We start from the raw sequence: 22,613 nt of genomic DNA, 5'->3' as shown, positions 1-22,613 counted from the left end.
GATAGAAGATAGAAGATAGAAGATAGAAGATAGAAGATAGAAGATAGAAGATAGACGATAGAAGATAGAAGATAGAAGATAGAAGATAGAAGATAGAAGATAGAAGATAGAAGATAGAAGATAGAAGATAGAAGATAGAAGATAGACGATAGAAGATAGAAGATAGAAGATAGAAGATAGAAGATAGAAGATAGAAGATTGAAGATTGAAGATTGAAGATAGAAGATAGAAGATAGAAGATAGAAGATAGAAGATAGAAGATAGAAGATAGAAGATAGAAGATAGAAGATAGAAGATAGAAGATAGAAGATAGAAGATAGAAGATAGAAGATAGAAGATAGAAGATAGAAGATAGAAGATAGAAGATAGAAGATAGAAGATAGAAGATAGACGATAGAAGATAGAAGATAGAAGATAGAAGATAGAAGATAGAAGATAGAAGATAGAAGATAGAAGATAGAAGATAGAAGATAGAAGATTGAAGATTGAAGATAGAAGATAGAAGATAGAAGATAGAAGATAGAAGATAGAAGATAGAAGATAGAAGATAGAAGATAGAAGATAGAAGATAGAAGATAGAAGATAGAAGATAGAAGATAGAAGATAGAAGATAGAAGATAGAAGATAGAAGATAGAAGATAGAAGATAGAAGATAGAAGATAGAAGATAGAAGATAGAAGATAGAAGATAGAAGATAGAAGATAGAAGATAGAAGATAGAAGATAGAAGATAGAAGATAGAAGATAGAAGATAGAAGATAGAAGATAGAAGATAGAAGATAGAAGATAGAAGATAGAAGATAGAAGATAGAAGATAGAAGATAGAAGATAGAAGATAGAAGATAGAAGATAGAAGATAGAAGATAGAAGATAGAAGATAGAAGATAGAAGATAGAAGATAGAAGATAGAAGATAGAAGATAGAAGATAGAAGATAGAAGATAGAAGATAGAAGATAGAAGATAGAAGATAGAAGATAGAAGATAGAAGATAGAAGATAGAAGATAGAAGATAGAAGATAGAAGATAGAAGATAGAAGATAGAAGATAGAAGATAGAAGATAGAAGATAGAAGATAGAAGATAGAAGATAGAAGATAGAAGATAGAAGATAGAAGATAGAAGATAGAAGATAGAAGATAGAAGATAGAAGATAGAAGATAGAAGATAGAAGATAGAAGATAGAAGATAGAAGATAGAAGATAGAAGATAGAAGATAGAAGATAGAAGATAGAAGATAGAAGATAGAAGATAGAAGATAGAAGATAGAAGATAGAAGATAGAAGATAGAAGATAGAAGATAGAAGATAGAAGATAGAAGATAGAAGATAGAAGATAGAAGATAGAAGATAGAAGATAGAAGATAGAAGATAGAAGATAGAAGATAGAAGATAGAAGATAGAAGATAGAAGATAGAAGATAGAAGATAGAAGATAGAAGATAGAAGATAGAAGATAGAAGATAGAAGATAGAAGATAGAAGATAGAAGATAGAAGATAGAAGATAGAAGATAGAAGATAGAAGATAGAAGATAGAAGATAGAAGATAGAAGATAGAAGATAGAAGATAGAAGATAGAAGATAGAAGATAGAAGATAGACGATAGAAGATAGAAGATAGAAGATAGAAGATAAAGGATAGAATCAGTCAAGTAACTTCCTTTCTTCCACCTCACTTTTCACTGCTCATTCCTCATTACTTGCTTCTCACTCCTTATTCTTCACTGCATACTCTTCATTCTACACTACTCACTTCTCACTCCACTCCTCTTTCTTCTCACTTCATCATGCTTCTCACTCTTCACTTTTCACAGCCCTTACCCTTATAGTTCAGTTGTCACTTTTCACTGCTCTCTGCTCAATAGGACACGATCGGTGAATTTTTGCATGCTGAGAAGGTGAATTCTCTGTTTCTGTAAGGAAATCGTACAAAAAGCGTGGGTATTATGATTCCTTGTCCTATTTGATGCTGTTTGAGCAAAACTTTGGAAAACTGTGCTGTTGAAAAGAAAAGAAATGGTGAAAACAACAACACAGTTTTCCAATGTATTTCTCAAATAGCATCAAACATGACAAGGAATCATAAAACCCACGCTTTTTGTATGACTTCCTTGCAGAAACAGAGAATTTATCTTCTCACCTTGCAAAAAATCAGCTCATTACTACAAATCTAGTACTTTACCATTCGTGCCCTATTGTCTATTACCGATTTTTACTTTTCATTGAAAACTCCTCACTACTCAAATCTCAGTGATCATTGCTCACTTCTCATTTCTTAAAAATAACTTCTTACTGTTCAATCCTAACTCCCCCTTCATTGCTTACTCCTAAAATAAAAAAAACTACATTTTTTACTGCTTAAGTCAGCAGACTAGTATCTCTTCACCGATCACCATTTGAACCAAACATGAGTCAGAAAAGATCTGAGTGTGTTCAATTGTTTGAACAAACGCAATTTTTGTTCAATTTTTTTGAACAGAAACAAAAAAATTTATTGAACTTGCGTTTCAGAGTTTAACGTTGCTCAACGATGCCCGTGAGAAGTCTAGAAATTGTTTTGACCAGACTGGAGATCGAGCCTGCCGTCTTCGGGTTAGCGAAGCTTTATTTACTAGGATACCATACATTCACTGCTGTCTTCATCACTCCACACTTTTCACTGCTCATTCCTCACCACTTGCATCTGACTTCTCATTCTTTACTGCTCATTCTTTATTTTACACTTCTCACTTTTCACTCATCGCTGCATCAAGCTTCTCACTCTTCATTTTTCACTGCCTCTACTCTTACAGTTTGGTGCTCACTTTTCATCGCTCTCTCCTCACCTATCGCTTTTCACTCCTTGATTTTCACTTTTTATTGCCAGCTCCTCACTTTTCACATTCTTCCTCTTCTTCGTTATGGCTCTACGTTCCCACTGGAACTTTCACGTCTTACTGCTCATTTTTTAAAACCCACTTCTCACTGTTCAATCATCGATCCACATTTTTTATTGCTCACTTTTCACTTTTCTCTCATCACTGTTCACCTGCTACGGACGTTCTGGCAAAGCTTCGAGTTGTCCACGGCCCAAGTGGTGGTACATGGGAGTATACAAGTAGACCAAAGCTCAAAGTTCTAATTCCAACTACAAACTACACTCGAGTATAAGCAAACTTCAATCACGAACCTCAACTAATCATTCCTCATTACTAACTCTTCTCTCCTCATTTCTCATTTATCACTACTTGACTGCTACTTCTCACTACGTACTCTACACTATTTACTAATTCATTTTTACTTTTAATTGCGAAAAAATTACGTTATTAATTATCTCTCCTCACTTTTCACTGATCACTTCTATCTACGCAATGCTAACTTCTCACTCTTCACAGCTCAATACTCACTCTTCACTGATCATTTCTCACTCCGCAATGCTCACTTCTCACACTTCACAGCTTAATACTTGGCTATTACTGTTCTCTACTACTACTCACTCCTAACTCTTTACTGCTAATTCCTCGTTATTAACTGTTTCAAACTCCTCACTTCTCACTTCAAAGCTCACCCCTCACTTCTCCATCCCCACACCTCACTTATCTATCCGCACTGCTTACTTATTAGTCCCAATTGCACAACACCCTTCATTGGTTACTCCTGCCTCACTGATTTGTCCACTTCTGACTCTTCTGTCACTGCTCACTTCTCAATGGCCACGGTTCGCTTCTCACTCTACCGCTCATTCTTTTTTCAAAATTTTAAACTTCTCACTCCTCACCACCAATACTTTGTGGGACAATTTCACATGTTCTAAGGTGAAATTTTTATAGCAATTCTTGGTGGAGTTTCTAGTGAAATTTCTGGAGGAATTCCTGGTGAAATTCCTGGAGGACTTCCTGGTGGATTTCCTGGAGGAATTCTTCTTGGAATTCCTGGTGGAATTCCTGGACGAACTCCTGGTGGAATTTCTAATGGAATTCCATGTGGAATTCCTAGTGGAATTCTTGGTGGAATTTCTTTAGGAGTTCCTGGTGGAATTCCTGGAGGAATTCCTGGTGGAATTCCTGTAGGTATTCCTGGTGGAATTCCTAATAGAATTCCTTGTCGAATTCCTTGTGGAAAATCCTGTGGAGCTTCTTGTAGAATTCCTGGTGGAATTCCTGGAGGAATTCCTGGTGGTATTCCTGGAGTAAATCCTGGTGGAATTTCTGGTGGTATTCCTGGAGTAAATCCTGGAGGAATTCCTGGTGGTATTCCTGGAGTAAATCCTGGTGGAATTTCTGGTGGAATTCCTGAAAGAATTCCTGGTGGAATTCCTGAAAGAATTCCTGGTGGAATTCCTGAATAAATTCCAGATGGAATTCCTTGTCGAATTCCTTGTGGAACTTCTTGTGGAATTCCTTGTGGAATTCCTGGTGAAACTCCTGGAGGAATTCCCGGAGTAATTTCTAGAGGAATTCCTGGAGGAATTCCTGGAGGAATTCCTGGAGGAATTTCTGAAGGAATTCCTAGTGAAATTTATGGAAGGATTCGTAGTGGAATTCCTCGAAGAGTTCCTAGTGGTATTCCTGGAGCAATTCTTAGTGGAATTCCGGGAGAAATTCCTAGTGGAATTCCTGGAAGAAATAAATTCCTAGTAGAATTCCTGGACGAATACCTAGAAGAATTTCTGGAGGAATTCCTGGTAAAATTCCTGGCAGGATTCATAGAGAAATTCCTGGAGGAATTCATAGAAGAATTGTTAGAGGAATTTCTAGTGGAATTCCTGATGGAATTCCTGGTGAATTTCCTGTAGGAATTCCTAGTTCTATTCCTGGAGGAATTCCTAGTGCAATTCCTGGAGGAATTCGCAGTGGAATTTCTAGAGGAATTCCTAAAGGAATTATTTCAGGAATTCCTAATAGAATTCATGGAGAAATTCCTAATAGATTTCCTGGAGGAATTCCTAGTAGAATTCCAAGACAAATTCCTTGTGGAATGCCTGGAGTAATTCCTAGTGGAATTCCTGGAGGAATTCCTGGTGGAATTCCTGTAGGAATCCCAAGTGCAATTCCTGGAGGAATTCATAGTGAAATTTCTAGAGGAATTCCTAAAGGAATTCTTTCAGGAATTCCTAATAGAATTCATGGAGGATTTCCTAATAGATTTCCTGGAGGGATTCGTAGTAGAATTCCTGGAATAATTCCTAGTGGAATTCCTGGAAGGGTTCATAGAGGAATTCCTGGAGGAATTCATAGAAGAATTCTTGGAGGAATTCCTAGTGGAATTCCTGGAGGAATTCCTAGTGGAATTCCTGGAAGAATTCCTAGTGGAATTCCTGGAGAAATTCCCAGTACAATTGCAGGAGGAATTCCTAGTGGAATTTCTAGTGGAATTCCTAAAGGAATTCTTTCAGGAGTTCCTAATAGAATTCATGGAGAAATTCCTTATAGATTTCCAGGAGGAATTCCTAGTAGAATTCCTGAACGAATTCCTAGTGGAATTCCTGGAGGAATAACTAGTGGAATTCCTGGAGAAAATCCTAATGGAATTCCTGGAGTAATTTGTAATGAAGTTCCTGGAGGAATTGCTAAAAATTCATGGAGGAATTGCTAGTGAAATTCCTTGAGGAAATCCCAGTGTAATTTCTTGAGGTATTCCCAGTGGAATTCCTTGAGGTATTCTTGTTGGAATTGATGGAGGAATTTCTTGTGGGATTGATGGAGAAATTCCTTGTGGAATTGATGGAGGAATTCCTAGTGGAATTCCTGGAGGAATTCCTAGTGGAATTCCTGGAGGAATTCCTAGTGGAATTCCTGGAGGAATTCCTAGTGGAATTCCTGGAGGAATTCCTAGTGGAATTCCTGGAGGAATTCCTAGTGGAATTCCTGGAGGAATTCCTAGTGGAATTCCTGGAGGAATTCCTAGTGGAATTCCTGGAGGAATTCCTAGTGGAATTCCTGGAGGAATTCCTAGTGGAATTCCTGGAGGAATTCCTAGTGGAATTCCTGAAGGAATTCCTAGTGGAATTCCTGGAGGAATTCCTAGTGGAATTCCTGGAGGAATTCCTAGTGGAATTCCAGGAGGAATTCCTAGTGGAATTCCTGGAGGAATTCCTAGTGGAATTCCTGGAGGAATTCCTAGTGGAATTCCTGGAGGAATTCCTAGTGGAATTCCTGGAGGAATTCCTAGTGGAATTCCTGGAGAAATTCCTAGTGGAATTCCTGGAGGAATTCCTAGTGGAATTCCTGGAGGAATTCCTTGTGAAATTCCTGGAGGAATTCCTTGTGGAATTCCTGGAGGAATTCCTTGTGGAATTCCTGGAGGAATTCCTTGTGGAATTCCTGGAGGAATTCCTTGTGGAATTCCTGGAGGAATTCCTTGTGGAATTCCTGGAGGAATTCCTTGTGGAATTCCTGGAGGAATTCCTTGTGGAATTCCTGGAGGAATTCCTTGTGGAATTCCTGGAGGAATTCCTTGTGGAATTCCTGGAGGAATTCCTAGTGGAATTCCTGGAGGAATTCCTGGTGGAATTCCTGGAGGAATTCCTAGTGGAATTTCTGGAGGAATTCCTAGTGGAATTCCTGGAGGAATTCCTAGTGGAATTCCTGGAGGAATTCCTAGTGGAATTCCTGGAGGAATTCCTAGTGGAATTCCTGGAGGAATTCCTAGTGGAATTCCTGGAGGAATTCCTAGTGGAATTCCTGGAGGAATTCCTAGTGGAATTCCTGGAGGAATTCCTAGTGGAATTCCTGGAGGAATTCCTAGTGGAATTCCTGGAGGAATTCCTAGTGGAATTCCTGGAGGAATTCCTAGTGGAATTCCTGGAGGAATTCCTAGTGGAATTCCTGGAGGAATTCCTAGTGGAATTCCTGGAGGAATTCCTAGTGGAATTCCTGGAGGAATTCCTAGTGGAATTCCTGGAGGAATTCCTAGTGGAATTCCTGGAGGAATTCCTAGTGGAATTCCTGGAGGAATTCCTAGTGGAATTCCTGGAGGAATTCCTAGTGGAATTCCTGGAGGAATTCCTAGTGGAATTCCTGGAGGAATTCCTAGTGGAATTCCTGGAGGAATTCCTAGTGGAATTCCTGGAGGAATTCCTAGTGGAATTCCTGGAAGAATTCCTAGTGGAATTCCTGGAGGAATTCCTAGTGGAATTCCTGGAGGAATTCCTTGTGGAATTGATGGAGGATTTCCTAGTGGATTTCCTGGAGGAATTCCTGGAGGAGTTCCTAGTGGCATTCCTGGAGGAATTCCTGGTGGAATTCCTGGAGGGATTCCAAGTGGAATTTCTAGTGGAATCCCTGGAAGATATCCTAGTGAAATTCCTGGAGGAATTCCTTGTGGAGTTGATGGAGGATTTCCTAGTGGTTTTCGTGGAGGAATTCCTGGAGGAATTCCTAGTGGAATTCCTGGAGGAATTCCTAGTGGAATTCCTGGAGGAATTCCTAATGGAATTCCTGGAGGAATTCCTAATGGAATTCCTGGAGGAATTCCTAATGGAATTCCTGGAGGAATTCCTAGTGGAATTCCTGGAGAAATTCCTAGTGGAATTTCTGGAGAAATTCCTAGTGGAATTTCTGGAGAAATTCCTAGTGGGATTTCTGGAGAAATTCCTAGTGGAATTTCTGGAGAAATTCCTAGTGGAATTTCTGGAGGAATTCCTAGTGGAATGCCTGGAGGAATTCCTAGTGGATTTCCTGGAGGAATTCCTGGAGGAATTCCTAGTGGAATTCCTGGAGGAATTCCTAGTGGATTTCCTGGAGAAATTCCTGGAGGAATTCCTAGTGGAATTCCTGGAGGAATTCCTAGTGGAATTTCTGGAGGAATTCCTAGTGGAATTCCTGGAGGAATTCCTAGTGGAATTCCTGGAGGAATTCCTAGTGGAATTCCTGGAGGAATTCCTTGTGGAATTGATGGAGGATTTCCTAGTGGATTTCCTGGAGGAATTCCTGGAGGAATTCCTTGTGGAATTGATGGAGGATTTCCTAGTGGATTTCCTGGAGGAATTCCTGGAGGAATTCCTAGTGGAATTCCTGGAGGAATTCCTAGTGGAATTCCTGGAGGAATTCCTTGTGGAATTGATGGAGGATTTCCTAGTGGATTTCCTGGAGGAATTCCTGGAGGAATTCCTAGTGGAATTCCTGGAGGAATTCCTAGTGGAATTCCTGGAGGAATTCCTAGTGGAATTCCTGGAGGAATTCCTAGTGGAATTCCTGGAGGAATTCCTAGTGGAATTCCTGGAGGAATTCCTAGTGGAATTCCTGGAGGAATTCCTAATGGAATTCCTGGAGGAATTCCTAATGGAATTCCTGGAGGAATTCCTAGTGGAATTCCTGGAGAAATTCCTAGTGGAATTTCTGGAGAAATTCCTAGTGGGATTTCTGGAGAAATTCCTAGTGGGATTTCTGGAGAAATTCCTAGTGGAATTTCTGGAGAAATTCCTAGTGGAATTTCTGGAGAAATTCCTAGTGGAATTTCTGGAGAAATTCCTAGTGGAATTTCTGGAGAAATTCCTAGTGGAATTTCTGGAGAAATTCCTAGTTGAATTTCTGGAGAAATTTCTAGTGGAATTTCTGGAGAAATTCCTAGTGTAATTTCTGGAGAAATTCCTAGTCTAATTTCTGGAGGAATTCCTAGTGGAATTTCTGGAGGAATTCCTAGTGGATTTCCTGGAGGAATTCCTGGAGGAATTCCTAGTGGAATTCCTGGAGGAATTCCTAGTGGAATTCCTGGAGGAATTCCTAGTGGATTTCCTGGAGGAATTCCTGGAGGAATTCCTAGTGGAATTCCTGGAGGAATTCCTAGTGGAATTCCTGGAGGAATTCCTAGTGGAATTCCTGGAGGAATTCCTGGTGGAATTCCTGGAGGAATTCAAAGTGGAATTTCTAGTGGAATCCCTGGAAGATATCCTAGTGAAATTCCTGGAGGAATTCCTAGTGGAATTCCTGGAGGAATTCCTAGTGGAATTCCTGGAGGAATTCCTAGTGGAATTCCTGGAGGAATTCCTAGTGGAATTCCTGGAGGAATTCCTAGTGGAATTCCTGGAGGAATTCCTTGTGGAATTGATGGAGGATTTCCTAGTGGATTTCCTGGAGGAATTCCTGGAGGAATTCCTGGAGGAATTCCTAGTGGAATTCCTGGAGGAATTCCTAGTGGAATTCCTGGAGGAATTCCTAGTGGAATTCCTGGAGGAATTCCTAGTGGAATTCCTGGAGGAATTCCTAGTGGAATTCCTGGAGGAATTCCTGGTGGAATTCCTGGAGGAATTCAAAGTGGAATTTCTAGTGGAATCCCTGGAAGATATCCTAGTGAAATTCCTGGAGGAATTCCTAGTGGAATTCCTGGAGGAATTCCTAGTGGAATTCCTGGAGGAATTCCTAGTGGAATTCCTGGAGGAATTCCTAGTGAAATTCCTGGAGGAATTCCTTGTGGAATTGATGGAGGATTTCCTAGTGGATTTCCTGGAGGAATTCCTGGAGGAATTCCTTGTGGAATTGATGGAGGATTTCCTAGTGGATTTCCTGGAGGAATTCCTGGAGGAATTCCTAGTGGAATTCCTGGAGGAGTTCCTAGTGGAATTCCTGGAGGAATTCCTAGTGGAATTCCTGGAGGAATTCCTAGTGGAATTCCTGGAGGAATTCCTAGTGGAATTCGTGGAGGAATTCCTAGTGGAATTCCTGGAGGAATTCCTAGTGGAATTCCTGGAGGAATTCCTAGTGGAATTCCTGGAGGAATTCCTAATGGAATTCCAGGAGGAATTCCTAATGGAATTCCTGGAGGAATTCCTAATAGAATTCCTGGAGGAATTCCTAGTAGAATTCCTGGAGAAATTCCTAGTGGAATTCCTGGAGAAATTCCTAGTGGAATTTTTGGAGAAATTCCTAGTGGAATTTCTGGAGAAATTCCTAGTGGAATTTCTGGAGAAATTCCTAGTGGAATTTCTGGAGAAATTCCTAGTGGAATTTCTGGAGAAATTCCTAGTGGAATTTCTGGAGAAATTCCTAGTGGAATTTCTGGAGAAATTCCTAGTGGAATTTCTGGAGAAATTCCTAGTGGAATTTCTGGAGAAATTCCTAGTGGAATTTCTGGAGAAATTTCTGGTGGAATTTCTGGAGAAATTCCTAGTGGAATTTCTGGAGGATTTCCTAGTGGAATTTCTGGAGGAATTCCTAGTGGATTTCCTGGAGGAATTCCTGGAGGAATTCCTAGTGGAATTCCTGGAGGGATTCCTAGTGGAATTCCTGGAGGAATTCCTAGTGGAATTCCTGGAGGAATTCCTAGTGGAATTCCTGGAGGAATTCCTTGTGGAATTGATGGAGGATTTCCTAGTGGATTTCCTGGAGGAATTCCTGGAGGAATTCCTAGTGGAATTCCTGGAGGAATTCCTAGTGGAATTCCTGGAGGAATTCCTAGTGGAATTCCTGGAGGAATTCCTAGTGGAATTCCTGGAGGAATTCCTGGTGGAATTCCTGGAGGAATTCCAAGTGAAATTTCTAGTGGAATCCCTGGAAGATATCCTAGTGAAATTCCTGGAGGAATTCCTAGTGGAATTCCTGGAGGAATTCCTAGTGGAATTCCTGGAGGAATTCCTTGTGGAATTGATAGAGGATTTCCTGGGGAATTTCCTGGAGGAATTCCTGGAGGAATTCCTAGTGGAATTCCTGGAGGAATTCCCAGTGGAATTCCTGGAGGAATTCCTTGTGGAATTGATGGAGGATTTCCTAGTGGATTTCCTGGAGGAATTCCTGGAGGAATTCCTAGTGGAATTCCTGGAGGAATTCCTAGTGGAATTCCTGGAGGAATTCCTAGTGGAATTCCTGGAGGAATTCCTAGTGGAATTCCTGGAGGAATTCCTAGTGAAATTCCTGGAGGAATTCCTAGTGTAATTCCTGGAGGAATTCCTAATGAAATTCCTGGAGGAATTCCTAGTGGAATTCGTGGAGAAATTCCTAGTGAAATTCCTGGAGAAATTCCTAGTGAAATTCCTGGAGAAATTCCTAGTGGAATTTCTGGAGAAATTCCTAGTGGAATTTCTGGAGAAATTCCTAGTGGAATTTCTGGAGAAATTTCTAGTGGGATTTCTGGAGAAATTCCTAGTGGAATTTCTGGAGAAATTCCTAGTGGAATTTCTGGATAAATTCCTAGTGGAATTTCTGGAGAAATTTCTAGTGGAATTTCTGGAGAAATTCCTAGTGGAATTTCTGGAGAAATTCCTAGTGTAATTTCTGGAGAAATTCCTAGTGGAATCTCTGGAGGAATTCCTAGTGGAATTTCTGGAGGAATTCCTAGTGGATTTCCTGGAGGAATTCCTGGAGGAATTCCTAGTGGAATTCCTGGAGGAATTCCTAGTGGAATTCCTGGAGGAATTCCTAGTGGAATTTCTGGAGGAATTCCTAGTGGAATTCCTGGAGGAATTCCTAGTGGAATTCCTGGAGGAATTCCTAGTGGAATTCCTGGAGGAATTCCTAGTGGAATTCCTGGAGGAATTCCTAGTGGAATTCCTGGAGGATTTCCTAGTGGAATCTCTGGAGGAATTCCTAGTGGAATTTCTGGAGAAATTCCTAGTGGAATTTCTGGAGAAATTCCTAGTGTAATTTCTGGAGAAATTCCTAGTGGAATCTCTGGAGGAATTCCTAGTGGATTTCCTGGAGGAATTCCTGGAGGAATTCCTAGTGGAATTCCTGGAGGAATTCCTAGTGGAATTCCTGGAGGAATTCCTAGTGGAATTTCTGGAGGAATTCCTAGTGGAATTCCTGGAGGAATTCCTAGTGGAATTCCTGGAGGAATTCCTAGTGGAATTCCTGGAGGATTTCCTAGTGGAATTCCTGGAGGAATTCCTAGTGGAATTCCTGGAGGAATTCCTTGTGGAATTGATGGAGGATTTCCGAGTGGATTTCCTGGAGGAATTCCTGGAGGAATTCCTAGTGGAATTCCTGGAGGAATTCCTAGTGGAATTCCTGGAGGAATTCCTAGTGGAATTCCTGGAGGAATTCCTGGTGGAATTCCTGGAGGAATTCCAAGTGGAATTTCTAGTGGAATCCCTGGAAGATATCCTAGTGAAATTCCTGGAGGAATTCCTAGTGGAATTTCTGGAGGAATTCCTAGTGGAATTCCTGGAGGAATTCCTAGTGGAATTCCTGGAGGAATTCCTAGTGGAATTCCTGGAAGAATTCCTTGTGGAGTTGATGGAGGATTTCCTAGTGGATTTCCTGGAGGAATTCCTGGAGGAATTCCTAGTGGAATTCCTGGAGGAATTCCTTGTGGAATTGATGGAGGATTTCCTAGTGGATTTCCTGGAGGAATTCCTGGAGGAATTCCTAGTGGAATTCCTGGAGGAATTCCTAGTGGAATTCCTGGAGGAATTCCTAGTGGAATTCCTGGAGGAATTCCTAGTGGAATTCCTGGAGGAATTCCTAGTGGAATTCCTGGAGGAATTCCTAATGAAATTCCTGGAGGAATTCTTAAAGGAATTCCTGGAGAAATTCCTAGTGGAATTCCTGGAGAAAATCCTAGTGGAATTTTTGGAGAAATTCCTAGTGGAATTTCTGGAGAAATTCCTAGTGGAATTTCTGGAGAAATTTCTAGTGGGATTTCTGGAGAAATTCCTAGTGGAATTTCTGGAGAAATTCCTAGTGGAATTTCTGGAGAAATTCCTAGTGGAATTTCTGGATAAATTCCTAGTGGAATTTCTGGAAAAATTTCTAGTGGAATTTCTGGAGAAATTCCTAGTGGAATTTCTGGAGAAATTCCTAGTGTAATTTCTGGAGAAATTCCTAGTGGAATTTCTGGAGGAATTCCTAGTGGAATTTCTGGAGGAATTCCTAGTGGATTTCCTGGAGGAATTCCTGGAGGAATTCCTAGTGGAATTCCTGGAGGAATTCCTAGTGGAATTCCTGGAGGAATTCCTAGTGGAATTCCTGGAGGAATTCCTAGTGGAATTCCTGGAGGAATTCCTTTTGAAATTGATGGAGGATTTCCTAGTGGATTTCCTGGAGGAATTCCTGGAGGAATTCCTAGTGGAATTCCTGGAGGAATTCCTAGTGGAATTCCTGGAGGAATTCCTAGTGGAATTCCTGGAGGAATTCCTAGTGGAATTCCTGGAGGAATTCCTAGTGGAATTCCTGGAGGAATTCCTAGTGGAATTCCTGGAGGAATTCCTAATGAAATTCCTGGAGGAATTCCTAGTGGAATTCCTGGAGAAATTCCTAGTGGAATTCCTGGAGAAATTCCTAGTGGAATTTCTGGAGAAATTCCTAGTGGAATTTCTGGAGAAATTCCTAGTGGAATTTCTGGAGAAATTTCTAGTGGGATTTCTGGAGAAATTCCTAGTGGAATTTCTGGAGAAATTCCTAGTGGAATTTCTGGATAAATTCCTAGTGGAATTTCTGGAAAAATTTCTAGTGGAATTTCTGGAGAAATTCCTAGTGGAATTTCTGGAGAAATTCCTAGTGTAATTTCTGGAGAAATTCTTAGTGGAATTTCTGGAGGAATTCCTAGTGGAATTTCTGGAGGAATTCCTAGTGGATTTCCTGGAGGAATTCCTGGAGGAATTCCTAGTGGAATTCCTGGAGGAATTCCTAGTGGAATTCCTGGAGGAATTCCTAGTGGAATTCCTGGAGGAATTCCTTTTGGAATTGATGGAGGATTTCCTAGTGGATTTCCTGGAGGAATTCCTGGAGGAATTCCTAGTGGAATTCCTGGAGGAATTCCTAGTGGAATTCCTGGAGGAATTCCTAGTGGAATCCCTGGAGGAATTCCTGGTGGAATTCCTGGAGGAATTCCAAGTGGAATTCCTGGAGGAATTCCAAGTGGAATTCCTGGAGGAATTCCAAGTGGAATTCCTGGAGGAATTCCAAGTGGAATTTCTAGTGGAATCCCTGGAAGATATCCTAGTGAAATTCCTGGAGGAATTCCTAGTGGAATTCCTGGAGGAATTCCTAGTGGAATTCCTGGAGGAATTCCTAGTGGAATTCCTGGAAGAATTCCTTGTGGAATTGATGGAGGATTTCCTAGTGGATTTCCTGGAGGAATTCTTAGTGGAATTCCTGGAGGAATTCCTTGTGGAATTGATGGAGGATTTCCTAGTGGATTTCCTGGAGGAATTCCTGGAGGAATTCCTAGTGGAATTCCTGGAGGAATTTCTAATGGAATTCGTGGAGGAATTCCTAATGGAATTCCTGGAGGAATTCCTAATGGAATTCCTGGAGGAATTCCTAGTGGAATTCCTGGAGAAATTCCTAGTGGAATTTCTGGAGAAATTCCTAGTGGAATTTCTGGAGAAATTCCTAGTGGGATTTCTGGAGAAATTCCTAGTGGAATTTCTGGAGAAATTCCTAGTGGAATTTCTGGAGAAATTCCTAGTGGAATTTCTGGAGAAATTCCTAGTTGAATTTCTGGAGAAATTCCTAGTGGAATTTCAGGAGAAATTCCTAGTGGAATTTCTGGAGAAATTTCTAGTGGAATTTCTGGAGAAATTTCTAGTGGAATTTCTGGAGAAATTCCTAGTGGAATTTCTGGAGAAATTCCTAGTGGAATTTCTGGAGAAATTCCTAGTGGAATTTCTGGAGAAATTCCTAGTGGAATTTCTGGAGGAATTCCTAGTGGAATTTCTGGAGGAATTCCTAGTGGATTTCCTGGAGGAATTCCTGGAGGAATTCCTAGTGGAATTCCTGGAGGAATTCCTAGTGGAATTCCTGGAGGAATTCCTAGTGGAATTCCTGGAGGAATTCCTAGTGGAATTCCTGGAGGAATTCCTGGTGGAATTCCTGGAGGAATTCCAAGTGGAATTTCTAGTGGAATCCCTGGAAGATACTTACCTTACCTTACCGGTCAGGCTAAGGCCGGGGTGGCCTCTGCTGTACATAGTAGCCGCCTCCATTCCACTCGGTCCATGGCTGTTTGTCTCCAGTTCCGCACTCTGCGTAGGGTCCGCAGATCGTCCTCCACTTGGTCGACCCACCTAGCTCGCTGCGCTCCTCGTCTTCTTGTACCGGTCGGATGACTCTCGAGAACCATTTTAGTCGGGTTGCTATCCGACATCCTGATGACGTGACCCGCCCACCGTAGCCTCCCGATTTTCGCGGTATGGACGATGGTTGGTTCTCCCAGCAGCTGATGCAGCTCGTGGTTCATTCGCCTTCTCCAAGTCCCGTCTTCCATCTGCACTCCGCCGTAGATGGTACGCAACACCTTCCGTTCGAAAACTCCAAGGGCGCGTTGGTCCTCTGCACGTAGGGTCCATGTTTCGTGCCCATGGAAGATATCCTAGTGAAATTCCTGGGGGAATTCCTAGTGATATTCCTGGAGGAATTGCTAGTGATATTGCTGGAGGAACTCCTAGTGGAATACCTGGAGAAATTCCTAGTGTAATTCCTGGAGGTATTCCTAGTGATATTCCAGGAGGAATATCTAGTGCAATTCCTGAAGGAATTCCTAGTGGAATTCCTGGAGGAATCCCTCGTGGAAGTATTTCTTAAATGAATCGCAGTAAATCCAAAATCTTCCTTGTGTTTTGATCTATGAATTTTAGCCAAGATTCATTTCCACCTTCTCCTCTGTGCCACCGTTACGGGTCATAACACACTTATCTATGCGACGCAACCGCCCGAGCGATGGCCCATGTTGATCATGGTTTAATTACGGGGAGGAGTAACTTAATTTGCTCGTAGCCGATGCCTAATTTTCCAAATTTGTTGCTTCCCTCTCGTTCCAGATATTCCTGCCGTTGTTCGGCAGTAGCAAGCCGCAAACCGCTGCACCGTAGCAAGCCATGAACGACAATAGCCCGCACAAGCGGTGACAGGGGCGCGGTGTGCCTTCTTTTCCGCATCCCAGCAAGCGTCGGAATCAATGGCTGCTGTGCCTATCGTCACCACCACCACCACGACCAATAGGAAGAAGACGGGATCTGCACCACATAGCAGGCGGCTGCGGTCATAGCTGCCAGGACTCGAAGACTACTCGTGCAAGAAACATCGTGCCTACGGCGTGCCATCATGGACGTTGAGAGCTATGACAGCGCGGACTACAATGCCACTGATTACGTCAATCGGACAACACCCATCTACTCGATTAATCCGGATTTTATGACACAGTGGTAAGAAACAAAAACCCAACTCTTTTCCTATCGTCATCCAAAATCAATATCCTTTCGATGAGGGGTTTCCCTTCCTTACATCTATACCTAGGATTGTTTCCGTTGGGCTATTTTTTGCTCGGATAATGTCAAGTGGACAAAAAAAAAGCGCGGGTACCAATGTCAGTGTGTGTATGCAGTCAGTGGCATTCAATGGGAAAAAGAACAAAATGCTATTATAAATCCATTTACATGTTTCTCCACCGGAAATGTGCTGAGCAATCGGCAGGGTTCGGTATTCGTGGTGGAGTTAATGGAAATAGTTCCAACGGCAGTAATTCCACAGCACATTGTGAAATCAATACACAATAATTATCTGGAGTTCAACGTAGCTTAGCGGTATGGGTCGATTGTGATATGTCCAATGCCTATTCCCACAATGTATCAAAGTTTTTGTTTTTGATTTACGTGCACAGAACGCATGATGAGAGAATGCCAAGACAGTTTTGTAGGAAATTAGGTATTTTGAAGTTCATGCCCATAACGGAATGCATGTTCGCGCTTTATAGAAAATGGTTTCCGGACACTTAAAGAAACTTGTCACGGACTGTGAAAAATACTAATATATTACACTAACAAAAAAATAGTGTACTTTGCGATATATAACAAGCACTAGGATGTGTACTTCTCGTGGCGGTAGATTTACTTCTGCTTGACTTGTAGTCAACTACCTTACATATACAGATCCAGCTGATCAAAGATCAAAAGATGATCAAAAACAGTACTGCCGATGATGACAACAACTCAAGAGGATCCTTGGATTACTTCGTAATCTTTTCCCCGTCAGACGGATTTGCTGAAGGTCACCTTAGGTAAGAAACACTTACTTTGACGGAGGTCCCCAAACCTTCGTTGAACGCCCGTGTGGCACATCTGATGAACTTCAAAACACTTCAATATTTTAATACTATTGATTTGCTCTCATGTAGCACGCTCGGAAGCAAGCAGATCGCTCGTACACAAGTAACTGACGTCAATGGTCCGCACGGTCACAACTCTGATGTTTCCTAGGGTGAACCTTGATCACCCGAGCTAACTTCTATTTCAGTAGTGGCAAATTATCCTCCTTGAGTATAACCTGGGACGGGACCCGTCAGGTGCTAGTGCAAATACGAAACCATTTGCCTGTCAAAAAGACCAATTCTGATTGGTCGATTTGACAAAAGCAGCGTTACGTCCCATTACGTTCGTTTACAAGAGGGCACTCTGTTGTTGAGTTAGCCGTGTTGCTAGTGATCACGGGTTTTCAAAACCTCGTAAAATTGATAACTAATAAATAACAACATATAATCATTTTTCTCATTTTCTGTGCTGTTTTTGTTCGTAGCATGACATGGTGAAATGAAGTGCAAAACGGTAAATTATGGGCGCAGTGATGTGTATAATTGTGGGCTTCATTTTTACTAATTTTCGAAGAACCCGAAGGTTCGCCGGCAAGGGATGAAAGTCTGTGCGAGGGATGCAAACGAGGAAGATCAGCTCATTCTTTGAAGTAGAATGTTAAATAAAACTTGTCAACAAGTTTTGATTGATTTGCATATGAAAATTGCTGGCAACACTAGAGCAACCCCCGTATGAACAGTAACAAAAATAATAAGAGGGCTTGTATCAGTGAGCTGTCACGTCCCGTCCCAGAGTATAACCATAGTGCTAACAGCTATGCTATCTCGTCCATTCCATCCAATTGCAAAGGTTGAACAATGAACAGGTATTGGTCTGTCCATTTCATCCACAACTTCTAGGTGAACTCCGTCATCTTTCTGAGGTCGAAAATCTGTTCTCAGGAATGGAATTCCACCAAGATTGGGTTCTAGAATAGCCGGAAAGGAGCGAACCTGGTGTGTTGGTTAGAACACTTGACTATCACGCCGAGGACCTGGGATCGAATCCCACTCCCGACAAACTCACAATATGGTGAGTTCTTCCTTCGGAAGAGAAGTAAAGCGTGGGTATCGAGATGAACTAGCCTAGGGCTAAAAATCTCCAGGGGTCTCCAGTTAGCCTAGTGGTTAAGGCTATGGATCGCCAATCCGGAGACGGCGGGTTCGATTCCCGTTCCAGTCGGGAAAATTTTCTCGACTCCCTGGGCATAGTGTATCATTGTACTTGCCTCACAATATACAAATTCATGCAATGGCAGGCAAAGGAAGCCCTTCAATTAATAACTGTGGAAATGCTCAAAGAACACAAAGTTGAAGCGAGGCAGGCCAAGTCCCAGTGGGGACGTAGAGCCAGAAGGAGAAGAAGAAGAAGAAGAATAAGAAGAAGAAGAAGCAGAAGAAGGAGAAGAATAATAATAATAATAATAAGAAGAAGAAGAAGAAGAAGAAGAAGAAGAAGAAGAAGAAGAAGAAGAAGAAGAAGAAGAAGAAGAAGAAGAAGAAGAAGAAGAAGAAGAAGAAGAAGAAGAAGAAGAAGAAGAAGAAGAAGAAGAAGAAGAAGAAGAAGAAGAAGAAGAAGAAGAAGAAGAAGAAGAAGAAGAAGAAGAAGAAGAAGAAGAAGAAGAAGAAGAAGAAGAAGAAGAAGAAGAAGAAGAAGAAGAATTCCGTTCAAGGATGCGGGTCCCAGAAACGTCCGGGTCGTTGCCGATCGTGGCTTTGAGTTCAAGATTGCTCTTTCTGCGTCAGCACTGCACTGTTTGCATCCTGTCGTATTCCAGGCTGTGCGTTAGTCGTTAGCTTGAACGGGCTCTTGAACGACTTCACCACCGATTCCCACGACTCCGCAGAAACCATGAACTGTTAACTTACGAACATCTGGTTTAGCTTAACCAGCATTTGTCGAGCGCCAACAACTGAATATCGGCCGTTTGCTCCAAATGCTGCTAGATGCACGTAGACTATAAAATACGAAGTATGCGATCGGTCGGGCTCGGCTCTGCTTTGATACGGAAAACATGTCCCAACTAGTTTTTTGCTCAGAGATTTCCAATATTGCACTAAAGCACTGCACACATTTATGAACAACCTGCCTTGCGAGATTCCTTGTGCTCGTTGACCAAAATTACTCTTGAACGGTCGTAACTTTCTGCTGTTGACCAGCGTGGAAGTATTTGCGATGATAATAAACTTCGACGATTCTCGTGGAAGGATGGTCGGGTATGCAAGAAGGCTTTCCGCTTTTTAGTTAAGTCGTGACCTTCAGTCGGCCTCTAACGCACAGTATGTTTTCAACTATTTGAGAATTGAGGTCCAAAACTCTAGAGGAACTTGATCCGTACCATGTTAAGCGATGTCTGCAAATTTCTGTGGAAAGCTTTTACACTTTCAAAGCTTCGCCAGCTCCTTAACTGTGTCGTTGGAACCCTGAGAAGTGAACGGTCAGCCGACCAATGAAACCAGCCGAAGTCATCGGGACTCGTACTTAAGTTGCACTGGGTTATCGTAGCCAAATTGCCAAAGCCACCCTCCATAATGTGCTGAATTTTAGAAACGCGAGTTTCCTCAAACTGCTTCTATCTCGCTGGTGACTATGAAAACCAGCAGACGATGTACGCCGAATCTGTTCAGTGACGACGCGACGTTGGTGTTTTAGGTGACGTTCTTGTTGCGATGAAAAAGCAGAAGTACTGATGACAACTCCAGACAAGATGATGAGAGCAACTTTCTTTTCTTCAAATTCTCGCCGGAGCCATCGGAGGTTTGCAAATCTGCATGTGTCAGTTACTGACACGTTCCCATCTGTTGCTACGGTACGCACGTATACCCATGGGCCGTATGCTTCGTTCGATGCATTGCAGAATCCGTGCAGCTCAACGGTTCCCGTGCTACAGTCATTCCAGCAATCCAACCCGTCAGAGAAATGTTGTCCCGTTTATTTCAGCTAAATTTCACACTTCCTCCTCCATTAGGGAATTTGTAGCTAAGTTCATCCCACTTACTATTTTGCCTCCAGAGATCTTCGCCTGGGTAAGCACTGGGCTCACCAAAATGCAACGCATCGTTATCTTTGCAGACTCATTCCAAGCGGGTGAATTAAATCGGAAGCAATCCGTGCTATCCAGCTGAAAGTTGCTGCATCCGCAAGAAGAGGAGCAAGAATTCCGGCCTAAGAAGCGATGGAGGGTGCGCACAGGAAGTTTGTTTTTACGTTGATCCAATTGAGAAGCATATGGAGGAGGAGTTACTCGACAGGGAGAAACCCTTCGCGACGTGGAAAAAGCTACTCACTCGGCAGAAGGCGTGGAAGGAAGAGCAGCTGAAACAAGAACAGGAAATTTGTAATCTGGAACTTCAAATTCAGCGCGAAATGGAGGAGCAGCAGTTGGAGCATGAACATAAGTTACTAGATGTCCAACTGCCTGCACATATCCAAAGAGAAACTAGCTGCTCAAAAAGCGTTGTCGCAACGCAACACCTTTCAAAGTTTTGGGGAGAGCCCAAGGACTGGCCGCTGTTCTTCAACAGCTTTAAATACACGACGGCAGTGTGCGAATTCTCAAATCTGCCGAATCTGAAGCAGTCGCAGGACTGCTTGGAAGGCGACGCTCTCAAGGCAGTTAAAAGTCGGCTAGTTTTACCGGATTATGTTCCGGACGTGATTCGTGACCTTCAGGATTTGTACGGATAGTCCGAAAAACTGCTGAAGACGCTACTGGCAAAGGTGAGGAACGCTTCAGCGCCAAAAGTCGATCGGATGGAGACCTTCATAAACTTCGGCATCACCATGAAGCAGTTGTGCGATCATCTCGAGGCCGCGCAGCTCAGAGACCATATCAACAACCCGATGCTGATGAAGGATCTGCTGCCGAGCTACAAGCTCGATTGGGTTCGGTATAAGCGGGTGAGAATGTTCACAAGTTTCATCGTTTCCGACGTTTCCGAGGTGACGGAATTCTCAACACTGTCGGTGAAGGAACGAGCACGACCAGAAAGAAGAGAAGATCCGAGGATAGCTACGCTGTCGGCAAGCGACTGTATGAAACCGTCACATTCTTAGACGAGGGATCGTCAGCGACGCTGGCGGACGATGCGGTAGCCAAACAGCTGAAGACAGAGGGAACTCCTAGCCGCTGATAATCACGTGGATTGACAGCATTAACCATTTTGAGAACGAATTCCGAATCGTGGACCTGGACATATTGATGTCGGCGAGGGGATCAAAGGAGAATTTCCCACTGTTCAACACGGTATCTGAGCTGCATTTTCCGAAACAGATTGTCCAATGTGCTTTAAGAGGGCTTTCAAGGAAGTTATAGAGGAGTTTCAAGCGAATTCAGATGATTTCAGGACATTTTTGACAAGTTTCTGCAATTCCAGGGAACTTTAAAGAAGGTATCGATGAGTTTCAAAGGGAAATTGCAACCTATGTGATTTTAAACCTCACTCGTAATAAACGATGGAAACTTTCATGCAATGGATTGGGGGGTGCAGTCATTGAAAATGTGCATAAATCTAAAACAAGATATAAAAGAGGGAATATTATTCAATTTCAATTGAAATTTTCAGGTGAAGTTTGTAAACAATGTTTTCAATCGTCAATGGAAGCAAGGCGCCGTCGTCGTCACCCAGTCCGACTGTCATCGTCACCGATGAACCGACGGTGCTGCGCCGTCGCAGATGCCCCTTTGTTTCGCACTCACAAGCTCACGCACGCTCGTTCGACATCGAATGAATTTCTCTGTTATAACTCAATTAATGAGTGTAACAACCGACAAATCTGTGTAATGTTTGTGTATGCTATGCATATTTTACTGAAATAGTCTATTACCCATAAAAAAATTAAGCAAACATACATTTTAGATAATTTTAAAATTTCAATTGAATCCCAGTCGGTGTGAAAATGAGCCGCCAACCGTCGTTGCGTCGAAGAAAGCGACAAGAAGGGCGGATGAAGCGAAGCGCTTGGATGTTGTTGTGATTGTTCCCGTCGTCGGCGTCCGTCCGATGCTGATGGGCGCTCGCTTTCAGCGTCATGTTTTGGTTTCGACGATGTAGGCCCCTGGCATCAAGTCAGTGCTTCGAATAAAAGAGCTTGGTTCGCTAGAACTTTCCTGTGGTTTGAGATCCCATATAACGTTTCAATGACCAATTAGTCTTCTAAATATTTTCTGAACCGCAAAAAAAACTCTTCTAGTCTATTTGAACTAAAAAGATACTTGGGATGGGTCCATGGGCGCAGCCAGAGGGGGGCAGGGGGGCCGTGCCCCCCCCCCTTCCCCTGGCCATCAGATTTTATTTTAATCAAGCCAACTCAAAGATTATCTAACTCAGAGTCCTAGAGAAAATAACTAGAAAAAAAAATTCTAATAATTAAGGTATTAAAATTCATCCACAATTACACTAGTTTACAGCATTTTTGAACTTGGTAAGCTGATGATCATTTTTGGTGTAGAATCATGCCCTGAGTTCGAAAACGCGAAAGAAAAAAATTACAGAAGAGCGGAAATTTTTTCGACTTTCCATACAAGGTTGATGATTTGAAATCGATTTTTGTTCTATTTTTATGCAAAGTCGCTCACTTCAAACATCTCTTTCTCCGTAATAAATGCTCCGATTGAGCTGAAATTTTTACTGTAACTCAC

At 42.2% G+C, this 22,613-nt stretch overlaps 1 protein-coding gene across 1 annotated transcript in view; it reads left to right on the top strand.

Moving 5' to 3' along the window:
• Positions 1–15,515: 15,515 nt before the first annotated feature.
• Positions 15,516–22,613, top strand: part of LOC109416093 (5-hydroxytryptamine receptor 2A) — a 90,151-nt gene continuing 83,053 nt past the window's right edge. Inside the window, exon 1 of the mRNA XM_029867621.2 lies at positions 15,516–16,051. Within this exon, the coding sequence (XP_029723481.2) occupies positions 15,951–16,051 (101 nt within the window). The 5' untranslated portion in view covers positions 15,516–15,950. The remainder of the gene's footprint in view (positions 16,052–22,613) is intronic.

Source organism: Aedes albopictus, chromosome 1 (assembly GCF_035046485.1).
Source record: "Aedes albopictus strain Foshan chromosome 1, AalbF5, whole genome shotgun sequence".
In the NCBI taxonomy this organism is placed as follows: Eukaryota; Metazoa; Arthropoda; class Insecta; order Diptera; family Culicidae; genus Aedes; species Aedes albopictus.
This window is presented reverse-complemented; position numbering and strand designations above follow the sequence as displayed.